Source organism: Astatotilapia calliptera, chromosome 13 (assembly GCF_900246225.1).
Source record: "Astatotilapia calliptera chromosome 13, fAstCal1.2, whole genome shotgun sequence".
NCBI lineage: Eukaryota > Metazoa > Chordata > Actinopteri > Cichliformes > Cichlidae > Astatotilapia > Astatotilapia calliptera.
Window position 1 is genome coordinate 9,606,388 of NC_039314.1, and position 15,360 is coordinate 9,621,747.

Here is a 15,360-nt window from a genome sequence, read left to right on the forward strand (position 1 = left end):
TCTTGAATTCCTCTATTGTGGGCACATATGATGATCCCCAACTTCATACAATTTTATGTTGAAGAAAAATGATCCTGAAAATGTTAACTGTGTCTTTCAGAGCAGCAAAGCTCTGCATATCTTTAGTTCTCTATTACTCAGCATCTCTTTGATGCTCATTTTATACCCAATCCTGTTTAACCTAGTGGTGGGATTTTCTACCAGCAGTTTATCCTGCTCATTCTAAAACAGCAAACAATAACTTATTAGTCATAAGTTTTCATCTTTTCTTTGTACAATTTTAATAAAATATAAAGTGTAAATGATCTTTTGGAAATAATGGGCTATATATAAGACTGCTATGTCCTTGTGCAGTGTCAGGATGACGCACGCAGGTTTGCATCTCCCGTTCTGTTGCCAAGAATCAGATTACTCAGAAGAAGAAGAAGCCATGCTACAGTAAATGTGTTCAAATATTTTTTAGCCTTTTGGAACAGTTATTATCTGGGATGGTACGTGGCATATAAAAATGAAAGATTGATTAGGCTGTGGAGTGCTGGTCGCTCTCTGAAATAACATGGTACTTCACTTCTAAATGAAGCCTAGATTTTTCAAAAGATTTTGTAGTTGCTAAGAAAGTGGCGTCTTTGAAGTGAGCATGTCCCCTTGGTAGTTATTCCTGAGCTCTGGGAGAGCCGAGGAGCGCTTTAGTGGGCTTGTCTAACATGTTCTTACACATTCGCTACATTTGGTGTGTTCGGGGGTCATTTTGTGTCCAGTCGTTCTCCGATAACAGAAATATCTCACCACAAGGGATGTCTTCATCTCAGGATTTATTTTTTTTAATTCTTTTATGTTTTTGCCCCTGATCTGAGGATCTCAAATAGCTGAATTCTATGAACACTATCAATAATGCCAATACTGAGTCGACGTTTCGAGTTGCCATGTGTAACGCAGACGCACTATGCACAGAGTGCAATTCACCGGAATATGTGAAAGTACATCTGACATTTGAAGGTCTGCATGAACTAAATATAGACTGCATTACATTTACCTTCTTATGGTTTCCTATAGATTTGTGTAGTGCACTATTATCTATAATACATGATGGCCTAGAAGAGGAGAGAACAGAATGTGGACGCAGCGAGCTTTTATATGGACAGGTAACAAATTACAGAGGGGAAAGACAAAAAAGCAACAACATTGTCTTAACTGGGACATCACATGGTACAAGAACAGTAGCGTGTCTCTGCGAGTGCGCTTTGGGGGCAGAAACACCTTTCTTCTAATTCTTGGTCTTTTAAGGATGATAGTGGAGAGCGCTGTCTGACCAAATCCTCCCTTGGGTGTTCAACTGGACTGAGAGATGGCAACTGTGACGGCTGTTTTGTGATATAAAATACTTCACATCAGTTTCTTATCAAACCATTCAGTGACTCCCCCCACACCTTATAGATAAGGGCACTGTCATCCTGCCAACAGCACAGTCATTTTCTAAATTCATGATCATTTTGGTTGAAACGAGGATCATTTTCAGTCTGTCGGATGGCTAGTTTGTGTCTAGTGCATAAACATTTAACAGCATCTTCACCTTTATACTTGCTGCGGTGTTCCCTGGAGTCTTTTGCTGTTGAATGAACATACGCATCTCCCTTGCAAAGGAAAATGGGAATCACAGGACAATTTCTCAGGTTATTCAGGCAGAAATTATTATTATTTTATCCAATAATGCATTTTTGTTGTAATTTTCAGTGTCGATTGGGCTTTAACGACAACAAAAAGACCAGCAGCAACTTTTTATTTTTTCTTAAGTAGAACTTTTCTTTTTCTACTCTATTGGCTTGCTGTGCGTTTTCCCATTTCACTTCTGTTTTTTATTGACTGCTAAGAACTGACTGGGGGGAAATGTATGATAATTGTGCCACATCTGCAGTACAACAAGCAACATAATGTGACATGTTTCCTTAATTTATAGTGGAGGACTTACCAGTTTCAGCAATCAAGACACCCACTTAGAATTAATGGTTAGGCATTTTGGAGTAAACCTGCCCACACTGAGTAATCATAATAGACAAGATAAACATCAAGTAAATTGTTTATGCTTGAGGAAAAACAACAAAAAATAATATAACCCAGTATTATCATCACAGAACAACAGATCAGATCTTGAGGTCCGGTTGTGGTATTTAATGCTGTCCAGCGACCGCAGGTTTAACGCATAAATATTCTTTGAGTCTCACGGGAAAAGGAACAAACCTTGGGATTGCTTTTGTTTTTCTTTGAGGAGTCTGTAGTCTCATGGGGAGAGAGTACGAAGTTTGAATGGCAGTCATCAATCTTTGCTGGTGCAATCATGTCACTGACGTTATAGCCCCGAGCAACCATCAAGACCAAGATGAACAAATCCAGTCGATCAAAAATTTGCCAAAAAGAAAAAAAAGAATCTTTGCTGAAAATGGAAGCTGAAGGCAAAAGCGTGTGCATGGGTTTTGTTGTTGTATGAGTGAGAAAGCTAAAGAAGACATCTGTGAAATTTCTAAAGACTTTCTGTATGCTCATAGATTAAACTCTGCTGGCTTGTCTAGTATAAAGAAAGCAACCTTTAAATGTGCTTCATGAAAACATTTAACTCTGTTTTCCATGCTTGTTATGGTAAAATGGCCTGTATTTGTATATCTCCACAATTAAGCCCAACCGGCGCAAGACAATCACCAGAAATCTTTTCAGCCCTGTAAAGATAGAAATTTATTTGCCTCTTGAAGAAAGGCAGCACTGAGAGAATGGTCTACATGTGTCAGTATTCTTACAAAGGGGAAAAAGGAAAAACACTGATGTGTTTGTAAGCTAATGGGTGCAGTTGATGATAAAAGCTGAGGGTTTTACCAGGAGAGAAAAGGCAAAATGATGAAGAATGTTAATAATGACCCGTCAGAGCTTTTCAAGCTCTTATTGCGAAGAGCATCTGTGTGCAATTTAGGTTGTTGGAAAAACATCATTCAAAAGCATTAGAAAAATAACTTTTTATGCTAAGAGAGACTTCTGTCTTTTAAGCAAGGTTAAGCTGTCCATAGCTAAAACACCATACTAACAAGGTTATATTTGTTTTTGTTGTTGACATAGTTCTTTTGTACGTCAGCGAGTCTGTGCAGAAGGATTGACTTCACACCCCCACTGTGCACTCAAAAGCCTTTAAAAAAGTATGATGTTGAGTCACGAGCCTATATTTTTAGTGATATTAGCTTGACGGAGTTTATCACCTTGTTGCAAATACTTGGATTTAATTCTTGGATTTCCTTGAATTTAAAGAAATACTGGGTTTTCCTTTGAATGGAGCATTCCGGTCCTTGTAAATCGGGGGTAGAAAGGTCATTTGTGTTGAAGTTTACTGAGACGGTGAAGTAGCTGCCAGAGTCTCTCTGAGCTCTACCGTAACAAACTGTCCTTCCTGTAATAACCCTCCTTAGTCACAAAGGGAAACATGTCTTTCACCTTACAGAAACACAGTTGTATAAATATTTATTTGATGTGGAAGAGTTGAGGATACAAGTGGAGGCATCCATACTGATGAAATAAGAACTGCTTAAATTTTCATGAATTCACCAGTAGTCTGGTTTTTGGCGCTTACCCACACTATAATTGGCATGTGGCCGTTCTTGTAGTGAACTTCATGAATTATGCACGAAAAACAACTTACCACGTGTCCCATTATAACCACATTGTGCTATGCAATTTTCAGTCTGCAATTCTGGAAAAAGGGAATAGTTCAGACAGTTCTATTCTCATTACAACACAACCTCGGTTTAGCATTGGGATCAACCTGGCCCCTTGTTTCGGACCTCTCCCAAAAACTAAATATTACCCCTTAAGCAACATTAGAAAACTCTTCTTGATGATAAAGGTCCCTGCTTTTTATTATCATGAAGTATTAATGATTGTCACACTAAAATGTGTAATAGCTACTCTTTGCTTTCATCTCAACAAATTGTGACTTGAAAGTCGTGTTGTGGGCGGTGTGACTGATATGCTGCACTTTCCGTCTGGGGTTCATATCCTTTCTGGTATTTTCTGACATATTCTACTCGTTAGCCGCTGTTTACTTTCTTTTAGTTCAGTCTTTTTTCTTCAGTATTTAGTAAAAAAATAGGAGTTTGGGTTACAGTAAACCAGTGGTTCTCAAACTTGTGTGGTGTAGGCTGTGAACTTTTTCCCTGGCTTCTGCAGTGGCCCGTGCCAGAAAAATGTCTGAGAACCACTGCTGTAGATCTTTTCACAACCATAACCACACCTTTAGGGGGAAAAACCAAAACGTTTTCCTTTATGCTAACTTGCCAGGGTGATGACTCCCATCCCATGAATATGCCCCATAAATATATGCATGTCATAACTTTACAACCTTCTGTTGTAAAAATGCTCCTTTATGAGCTGTGGTTTAACAATGTGCTTTGAGAGTGAACCAAGAATCAAATTTTATCCAAAAATTATTTATGGCAGAGTAGATTAGGAATGTAGCTGATATTTATTCAGCAGGAAAATGAGGCTGAGTGTTTCATATCAAATAATTGAGGTCGCATGTAAGAAAACATAAGAAAACGCTGGCTGCACTGCGATTTATTTGCAAGTTCTTACATGAACCAGCTCTGGGTAAGTCCTTCGAGAGGGTTTAATATTTTAGTAATGAGAATTTGCTGCATTAAATTACAAATCCAAGGGTCAGAAATGATCTATATTTAATTTGCTTAAAAATGAAGATTTACTGGCCCGCACTGCTGGATATAGTGAAATATTAGTACTGTCTGGGTTTGAATAAACAGAAGAATGGCATCATGACTTTTGGTGAGTCATCATGTATATAATCATTTTTGTTGCAGACTTTTGTTTTTTGCATAAATTATTTTTCTTCGTAGTTAGTCTTTGTGATCTACCCGGTATGCTATGTGGGCGTTGCAGAGTAACATCCTGTATATTGATGCTGACCTGGCCTGTCCAACATTGAGAAGGCCAAGGGTAGCCACGCAGAATGCAGAAGATTATGTTTCTGTCAAGTCACCGAGTCGATTCTTTTCTGCTTTCCTGTCATCGCGCCTATGATTCATTTAAGAAGTTGCATTCTTCGGTCTGGCCAGGCCAGACAAGGAGACCAGTGATTGACAGGTAAAGACATTACTATGCGAAGGGAAAGAGAGTACAGGGAGAGATATGAATATTTGAGTGGATAGCATAAAAGAATCTTGTAATTGATTTTCTATCTAAGCTGCTGCTTCATTTACTAAATAAATGCACTCACTTAGGTAGCAGGTTCATCTTGCCTTCTTCATTGTCTCATTGTGAAGACAAACTTTCCCACGTTGTGTATTTTGCTGATGATTTTGCAGATTGTTTTTATAGCCTTCCACTTACCACCACAGAGCTTCAAACATTTATCCTTGCTAAAAGTAGGCCGTGCTTACTTACAAACGAGCTTGTGTTTGTCCTGTTCCGACAGATGTGATCCACACCGTGGGGCCGGTGGCCAGAGGTCATGTGGGCCCTACAGAGACTAATGACCTCACCTCCTGCTACCAGAACTCCCTCGACCTGATGAAGGAGCATGACTTGAAGACTGTGGTGAGTACAGTGCACTGCCAGGCTGAGGAAAAACTGGACTCTGTTCAGAGCAGTTTAAAACACACAAATTATATGCTTTTGGTGTTTTTGTTTAACAGCGAGTAAGCCTTCAGTGAGAAAAGCTGTGTTTGAAAATTTTGGAAATTTGGAAAAGGTACGGGAACAAAAGGATTTAGCATCTTTCATTTTAGATACAGTTCTGAAAAGCCTTAATCTTCTTTATTTAAACAAAAGCAACAGAGAACACAACAAAATGGTAATGTTTCATGTTTGTCAAATGAAGGCTTTTCATGTAGACTACTTTGGGTTGTGATTAAATGAAAGGCAGGCCTTTGTACCCACCTCTCTATTTTACGACTGTGAATAACCATGCTGTTATTTTTCTTTTTTTTTGTTTGGCAACCCACTTTAAGGTTAAAAAACTCTGCCCTTTCTCAAATTCCACAAAGGCTTTGGTGTAGATTTGTGATGTGTCATTTTTGTTTTCAAGAAATTAAGTCTCCCGCACCAAGAAGTAATTTGTGATGTTTCTTGGACACATCTGTGCCACCTCTTCAAGCTGAATTTTCTTCTTTAAAACAGCAGAAGAACAATGGGTACGGTGCATGCGACTGAATCATAAGGGCTTTAGATGAGACAATGCCCACACAATCCACAGCTGGCAGATGATCATTCACACACTATCTAAGCTTCTAGCCATGCGCGGACTGTATGTTTCAGGCTGGGCTGTGTGATATATGGATTTGCCCTGCCCACAGAGGGTAAACAAAACAGTGTCACACCAAATATCCACAAATCCCACTTTCTGTGTCAGTGTACTATCCTGCAGCCTCATCAGAAGTCAATCGATGGAAGAAAAATGAGACATACATGAGTGCCGGTTTCATTAAAGACGATGTTGACAAATTCCTGCTCTATAGATGACTTATTGTGAGTGCAACAGACACCTCTATGTTGCAATTAAATGGATTGTGAAGCCAAATGTCTGAAGTAGTTGGGTTTTGCTGCTTCGAGGTTGTATGAGAATGAGCGGCAAGTATTCTGCAACTTCTCAAATAGTTACATCCACTAAAGATGAGTCACAAGCGTGACATTGCATTAGCATATTACGCAATTACACTGTGTTCTGCTCAAGAACTCACTGGCAAAGGGAGCACCTCGGCAAAATCACTTGGCATCTCGGGCCTCTTCACGGGAACCCACCACCTTGCTTACGTGCTTTCATCCACAAACCACAAAATCCTTGTTTTTTTGCACATTCCAAAGATTTATTTAGATTAGGTCTATCTCTTGATTTATTTATACAATAATCCATATATTTATAAGAAACAGAGTTTCTGTTTTTACTAGGAGCAGGCAGGATTCTGTCTAATATATTTACACAGCTGTTGTGAGTTGAGCAGGCCTTCAGTGAAAACAGTGGTTTTCTGTGATTGGCTGGCCTTGTAGGATGAACATTACATTATCTTAGCCACAGTCCATTTGGTCTCTCCTTGCTGCAAGGACAATAGACAGCCTTTTTTACCAAACCGAAAAGGAAATAGCTGTTTCTTTCTTCAAGCAAGGCTGTGGCCCTGATTTAGTTTTAGTCCAGCTTGCCTTGATATGCAAGACACACTTGAAGAGAGGCTGAAAGGGTTCTCTGCTAATTCTTTGTTAACCGACTATCTCACAGGCTCTTGGTGCACAACACAATGTGTCTAAGTTTCTGGTTAGCTGTTCAGCTCTAAGCTCATTTCAGCCTCTCTGAAAGGGTCTCACTATGAGGTTTGCTGTTTGAGAGATCCCACTGACGACAGGCCCGCTGCCAAGTGGGTCTGTAAAGTGGGCAAAGGAAGGCAGGACAACAGGGAATCGTAGATGGCTGCCTCCCTAAAGGGGATTCCAGGGCATTACACAGGAATAGGAGTCAAAACAAAGCTTAACACAAGATAAACTTGAGCATGAAAGGAGAACCGATTGGTTGCTAATCCCCATTTCTTTGAGCTCAAAGCCACCCTTCGGGCTCCACAACGGTATGGCTACCACAGTCATCATATCAGAAACTTCTTGTGCATGTAGCATGTCAAGATGGGGAGTTTACAGAGAGTACCACTAAATTTCAGGACTGAAAATGCACTTCCTTTACCTTAGGGCAGCTCAGTGCGTGAGTGCGTGCTTACTAGTATTCCAGTGGTTAGAAATTAGATAGAAGAGCATTCCTTCTCCTACACTGTGCTGGGCTGATTTGCAGCTCTGCTGGAATGGAAGTGAGGAAGATCGAAAGTATGACTTTTAGAAAACCTCAGGCAGTTCCTGGATGGGTTGCAGAAATGTTTCTGATTTTTTGGGGGTAAATTTTCAGCGTAATATTTGTATGGGTTAAATGTCCTGCAACACTTGTAGGATATACAGTAGAATACTTTTACCGCTTGACCGATTTTGCATTTTGTCTTGTTCTCTGGATAAATAGCAGACTGGACGATGTGCCGTTGAAGCGTGTTTTTCCAAATCATTTGACTGCAGTGCACGCAGGATAGTGATAGCATGTGTTTGTGCACACATAAACTTTGCCTTTTACGTGCGTCATCCTCAGGCATATGTGAGTGTGCCTGTGTTACTGCAGCATCTTTGCTCATTTCTTCTCTGCCTAGAGGACTCTTATGCTTCAGTGCTTTTTTTTTTTTTTTTTTTGCTTTTTTTTCTGCGGCTGAAAGAGCAGCAGGCTGTCACAGCTCCCTGGGCTCTGACTGACCATAGCCCACAGCCAGGATGCCAGCGTTCCAGCAACACACAGGGGAGCTATGGGAGCTTTGCAGGAAAGTTGCAGCTCTGGACTATTGAGCAGCATGTTGTCAAACAGCCCCCTCCTCTGCTCATTGCTTGTTACACTACACTATGTTGTTGTTTCCAAAGGAGACTCAGGTGAAGACCCAAAGAGGAAATATTGGACTTGTTTAAAGATTGATTGTAGTTATGTAGTAATAAGTGATAATAACACTAACTGCCCTTTTACAGCAAGAATATTCTAGATGGCTCTGATAAAGGTTTCTGTGATATATGAAAAGGTTTTTCCTAAAGGAAATCAGACAAATAAAGATTTTCTGTAATGTGTCTGTGTGCAGAGGTCCTAACAAATCATAGGACATGCAGTTCTTTTGCAGCCAAGAAACTTGCTAATGAAGTTCATAACTCAAAGGGTATTTCTTCAAGTTAAGGTTTTCATTACTTGATAAAAGTAAAGTCATTCACCTGTGTACATGTATATTTTATTAATACACTTGGGAGTGTGTGTGCTTTACATGCATATGGGGGCTTGTCTCCAAAGAGCTGAAAAGCCTGAACTGAGGAGACGGTAATACAGGTCCCCCATTATAGTTAGTCATGGACAGCTGCTCAGATTCTTCCCTGGAAGCAAGTATAGCGTCTATCAGGCAGAAAGAGATATGGAGGGAGACGCCACCATCTGGAAGTCATTCAGATTCAAGCTCAGAAACTATATTAACCACTTATACTACAGTATGACTTTTAACATAAAAAATACCCAAGTCTTTATTTGTATTATCCTTTCGGAGAGTATCTTGTCAAGATATTAGAACTAAGATTTTATGTCATGGTACATGAGATAGAGGGAGCGTTTTACTTGTTGACTAGTGATTTTGTGGCTATTGCGTGCCTCTTTTTTGTTCACAATTTGACTTTGACGGGCCACAGTTTGATGGCTTGTGAAACTGTTTGTCATTAAGCTATTTCTGGCAGCATATCGTGGGTTGGCAGCTGCCAGTGCGGACAGTGACAGGGTCGCAGACTGTATTTAGTGGCCTCCTCTCTGACTCCCATGCGGCCTGGAAGTGTTTAGCAGTCATAACACACAGGCTTCGAGGAGATCCAGCAGGGAAGCCACAAATTGCCCGTTGAGGAAAATGCTGAAAGCCAAGTGGATTGCAGATGAATGGTGTAGAATGATAGGATTAGCTCCCCCCCTTTCTCTGTGGGCTTTTTCCAAGGCTGCTAGGAGCATTAGCTTTCATTCATTTTGCCCGAGAGCGTTCCCAAAATGCATTCCCACAAACAATATCTTATAAACATGCACACTCGGCTAGAAGATGACAGCTGATAGCTCCTACTGGATAATGTGTTTGACATGACAGTGACAAAACAAACCCTTGTATTATAGTGAACTTGCCCCCAAGGTGGCGTCAAGATAGAGACACTCTGGGATTTGCGTGAGAAGTTGAATTTAACCTTGACTTATGTTCTGTTTTGGTCTTCGAGTTTTAACAGCATCCTATCGGCTCTCAAGAATGATATAAAATATGCAGTAAATAACATTTACTGTTCCATCTTTCTTAATGTGGGTCACCCGTGATATTGAAAATGTGTTTTTTACTACTGCGTTTAAGTGCACTAGAGGGTCTTTGTTCTTATTTATGTGTCTAAATATTGCCATATCAAACTTAACGACTTTGTACTTCATCCTTTTCCATTTTGGTGTACCCACTTCCCAAGTGATTAATTAATTTTCATTTATGTACTGAGCAGGTCACGCACAAACCATTCCTCTGTGTACTTCTCTCCTCTTTCTGTTTTTTAAGATGTTTCCTGCTTATCTGCTTGCAAAATATAGTTGTTTTTGTACCTTCATCACCTGGTATTGCATTTAGTTAATGTTATTGTAGTTATAAATATAAACCCCCATATATTTCATAGAGATACATAGTAACTGTGTGACTAACAAACGGTACCTTTTTTGTTGTACAACTTTATTACTTTACTTTGCAGTAAAAATCTACTGCACTTAAATGTATTGCAGACCAGTCCACTCATATGTGTAATTGGTGGATATGTATACTGGATGTATATGATTGGTTCATATAATTTATTAGGTGTAATAAAAAGTTTGCCCTTCAAGATTATCTCCTCGCGCATTTTTAGCATTACAGATATTTTTAGATTGCTAGCCTTTCTGCAGTTTCACTATGAATGTAAAATGTGCACAACTCAAACAAAAATCTCCTTTTCAGATTGACTTTTGTATGCAGGATAATGTCTGATGATGAGACCGTGACCTCATCAGGACTCTATTGTTTTTAAATTATTAGTGCAGTCAAAGTTGCCACCAGGAGCTAGCTTGTCTTTTTTTTTTTGCTTTGCTTTGTGCCGTTCCTCTGGGTGAGAGCATCCAAATGTTCATCCATGTTCCCAAAGTTAAAATTGCCACGAAGGGTTACTGTTTTGATACCATGGAAAAGATCCTTAGCACACTGCAGCAGCACAAGCGCAAAGGGCCAGATTAAGACTTCAGTGGAGTGATCCAAAAATAGCAGTCGTGCTGAAGTCCAGAGGTACATGAGAAGTGGGCCCTAAAAGGGACATTGACCAAATTTAAATAAGATGTTTTTTAATGATTTTTATGGAACAAGTCCCAGACGTTTTTAATCACATCTTGAAATAATTTTTTAATGACATGTAAATATTTTTTGGTCCACAGCGAGACATATTTGCAGTCCATTTTCATTTTCTCGATGTCAGCAGAAATTTATTTTTGTAAATTTAGCTTTCCAGTTGTGATTATTATACTCATCTGTGCAGACACTGTGCTTTATTTTTCAGCTAGGCTTTGGTTTGTTTTGTTAATATGTGAGCAATATAGCTTTTTAAAATCCGTATTAGTGCAATGAAAAATCTAGAATAAATCGAGACACCAAGGCTTTATGGAGAAACTGTAGTGCACTGAATTTATAGGGTGTTGTTCTTAAATTAGACACAGTATGTGATTATAACACAGGCCCCTTCTGTAACCAATCATTGCTAGGAGCACACTTCCACATACACTACATTACCTGCTTGCATCGACAAAAGTTAATTAGTCTGAAGCTTTCAAAAGGTCACACCGACATTTAAATTAGTCATTTCTATTTGTCTGATCCAAATCATTGGCAACACTGGGCCAATTAGATCCAATTATAGTGATAGTGGTTGCCGTGGTATGCCACCTAGTCGGAGTTAATGACCACTGGAACCCCAATTACCTGAGCAACCTAATACAGAAGGAGTCAACCACAGGGGGAAGGAGGAGCTTCAGGTGCAAGTCAAAGCCCCGCCGTATCACCTTCCCGTGACAGCCCTTCACTCGGGGAAAACTTCAGAACTTTATGTGAGGTGAAATGTTAGGATATGTAAAACGTGACATTTCTGCACACCTTGAGAGGGGCAATCACAGCTGATGGGTATAGAAGAGGTAATCTCCAGAGTGTCTATGTGCAGAGGGCTGATACGAACATGCTAGTGTCTTGATTACAAGCAGAGTGAGCCCACATCAATCACACTAAGCTCTGTCTTCCACTAAAGGCTACTCCATCTAGTTGTTCTATGAGGAAAATGGCAGCAATTGCATGATATGTTAATATTCCCTGACAATAATAAAAGTGCTTCCCATAATTTAAGTACTAAAGCATAGTCAAGTAGTATAAGACCCACTCAGCTCTCAGGCTAGTTTTACTTCATCTTTTTCTCTTCTGCTATACCTGACTGTGAGGAGTCTCCTGAATTTCTATGAAGCTCACATCTCTCTGTGGTACCATCTGAGAATAGAAGCGACAGCTCGCACCCAACTGAGGGACTGTCAGAGGAAGTTGTTGATTGAACAGATGTCGTTCCCACCAGACGCCATGAGAACGAACACCACAATAAGCATGCATTAATTAAACATACCTGAAGAATGTGGGCAATGCAGGGGAACAAAAGGCATTTCTGTCTACCTTTGTCGCCGCTTCACAACAGGAATGAGAAAGTGAGTCGCTCCTTACCTGTGCTTTGACTTTCAGAGAATGCAGAGAGTTTAAACAGGCTACGAGCTTAGAGATCAACCCAACAGAATAATAGCGATAATTAGGTCTGATTAGCAGTGTCTCGTTCAGCTAAAGCGCAGTTTTGGAACGGGCCATTTGGAACAATGCTGATTTTCAAAGAAACTCACAAGTCATTTGCCTGAAGGAGGCTTCGTTTGAATCACATTGTTTGTGACAAAAGAAAAACTCTCGAACAGACGATACGTGGACGGTGGCATTTGTTTGCTTTGAAATCTCCTCAGCCTGAACCAGTACAGACAAAAATGTTCTGGTCCTTGCTCAAAGCTTGTTTTTCCACCAGTAGGCTCCCATCTGTTTCGAGTCGTGCTCGAGTCTGAAATACCTGTGTCATCAAACATTTCCGCCACCATCTGATAAATGCTTCTTCTTTGATCAAAGGAACTGAGCATGGAGGAGGGATGTGAGATACATTATTGTACATACGAAGGCTTTTCTCATAGCCTGACAGTTACGCTTCAACTGAGTAAATCCCAGCAGTCTCATGGATACTGCAACAGATTGGTGTTCATCGGCAGCAAACTCAGTGGAATGACTTCTTGTTTACATCATTATAGATAATTACCATGCCGAATCAGTCCAGCCAGCAATGCCTGTGCCGTGTGTGTGTGTGAAAACAGAGACGCCTCTAACACTCCTGGTCATCTTGTTACAGATGCAAAAGTGTCCCCTGGGTTTATTCAGTCATGGCTCGGGTGGTAGAGCGGGTACTCCACAAGTTGTGTGGCCGACAGTTTGATCCCATGGCAATTGATTGCCAGCAAATAGATAAATGAGAAATACTCAATACAATTTATGATTTCAATTTGAGACGATGCCTGTGGGCGAGTCTGTTCAAACAGAGTACACAAAGGAAGAATCACAGAAAACCTTTTGTATCATGTGCAAATCAGCAGCTAATCTTTTACCACCAATCCAGACATCCAGATGGTGCATCTGTGATCGTGATATGCATAGGAACAGTTTCAATTTAGCACTCGCAGATGGATGCACTTAAACCTAAAAGCCAAGACTTTTAACACGAGTCTGTATCAGAAAATACATTTCATGTTTTTTTTTGTTTGCTTTTTCCATGTAGGGCACTGAGAATATCTAATCTTTTAAAGCACAGCATTTAAAATGCTTTTTTTTTTAATTAAAAAAACACAAGATCATTGTGAACATGTGATCTATTAGCAATGTTAGTAGCTTTAGCACGGGTGTGAAAGCCAGCTTTACTCTAGTGTTGAATCTAGTTAGCCTCAAAACGCTCCCTCGAGGTGTTTTCATTTGGGGCGTTTATGAAGCCAGGTGTCGAACCCAGTTGTGACCTTGCCAGAGCCGTGTCCATGAAACTGGAATTTCCTGGTCTATCACAGGGTTCCATTTCAACAAGCTTGCACCCAATTATCCTTCAATCATAGTCTCTGGACTTACAGACGTGTTTGGTTGGACTACAAGGTCTCTCTAGCCCTGGATCGGCACATTGGGGACATTTATTTCACTACACATGGCATCTTTTCAAGGCAAAAAAAACCAGATAGCATATCAGGTTAATATGGATGTTGCAAAAGTTTATTGTTCTGTGAGTTTCTTTTATACTGGATCAGTATCTCAAGACACAGCATTATGCACTGTATGAACATCACGTTAGTAGTCTGATGAAGGGTTTTCCTGATTATTCCACCCTTTATTGTATGGTGTGCAACTGGGAAGTCCATAGCTCAAAGTTGGTTTTGCATTTTAGAAGTACTGTAAAAATATATATCACAGGAACACAGAAATTGAAATGACAAGCAGACTGTGTAGTAATTGGTTTATTAATGAGAGAATGGGTTTGTTTAAAAATGAGAGAGAGGAGGAAGAAGAAGAAAACAAAGCCACCCCTTTGATCCTCTTAAATCCCCTTTGGAAAAAGAGATAGTGCCTTTCAATCCTCTTAAACTTCATCTTGTCGTTGATATTTCCTCCTTTCTGACTTAATTAGGCTCTGATATTTTATTTTACTTACTTTTTAGTGAGTCATGTCTTGTTGAGCACATACAGCGACTTAAATCTTAATATCATACTGCTGGCTCCTTTTCAATACATGCATTTCCCCCTCCCATAAAACATGCTTAAAATTTAGAAGCTAAAATATACTAAGCACCACTCTTTGTTTATGCATCGGTTCCCATGTGTTTTATCAAAGAGAATGCTTAACATAGAGAGCTGACAGGTACTGGAAGCCTTGGGAGTCTCTGTAGTGTTTTGTGCATTTTAGATATGAATAACTACATATCTTCATCCTGGCTATACAGTCAGAAATTTAGATTATACTGCCTATCAGCTGCGTACATATTGTGCTCATTGATGTTCGATTTGGCGAAAGCAAACTTGGAACAAAACATGATTAGATGACCATTTGTCCAGACCATATTTATTCTAGCTTATGAGAATATCAGGACGCTCTATGCAAAATCGTTGATTTATCCACAAACATACACAGGGACAAAGTCTTGCCCACTCATCATTTTGTTATCAGATCCGCAGCCTTCCACCTGCAGGCTTGAGCAGGGGAATAATTGTGCGCATAGGCAGACAAGCCAGTGTTTATGTTCTCCTGCATATTTTGTTAATTACAGTGCTATTACCCCACACATATATACCCGGTTTAGTGCCATGATTATCTCCCAAGGTCATCGCTAACGAGGGCTGATGCGCTGTGCCTGGCCTGAGCTGATTGACTCACGATGTTAAACTGGCTCAGATTGATCCTACTCAGCAATTCAGGAGGCAATGCAGCACCTTTCACAGGTTTATGAGAGAAATATATTGGGTCTCACGCTGCAGAATTGTATTGCTTTGATGCTGAAGATTTCAACGGAGATGTAAAATACCTGTTTCTGCCCCAGCAAGTGTTTTCTGTTGTTGTTTTTTTAACTTCCTGTCTACTATCAGTGACATTTGT

General features: G+C 40.0%; 1 protein-coding gene across 1 annotated transcript in view; it reads left to right on the top strand.

Annotated features, from left to right (window-relative positions):
* The window catches only part of macrod2 (mono-ADP ribosylhydrolase 2), a 401,770-nt gene that overhangs the window by 270,228 nt on the left and 116,182 nt on the right, over nt 1–15,360 (top strand). Inside the window, exon 6 of the mRNA XM_026190215.1 lies at nt 5,462–5,583. Within this exon, the coding sequence (XP_026046000.1) occupies nt 5,462–5,583 (122 nt within the window). The remainder of the gene's footprint in view (nt 1–5,461; nt 5,584–15,360) is intronic.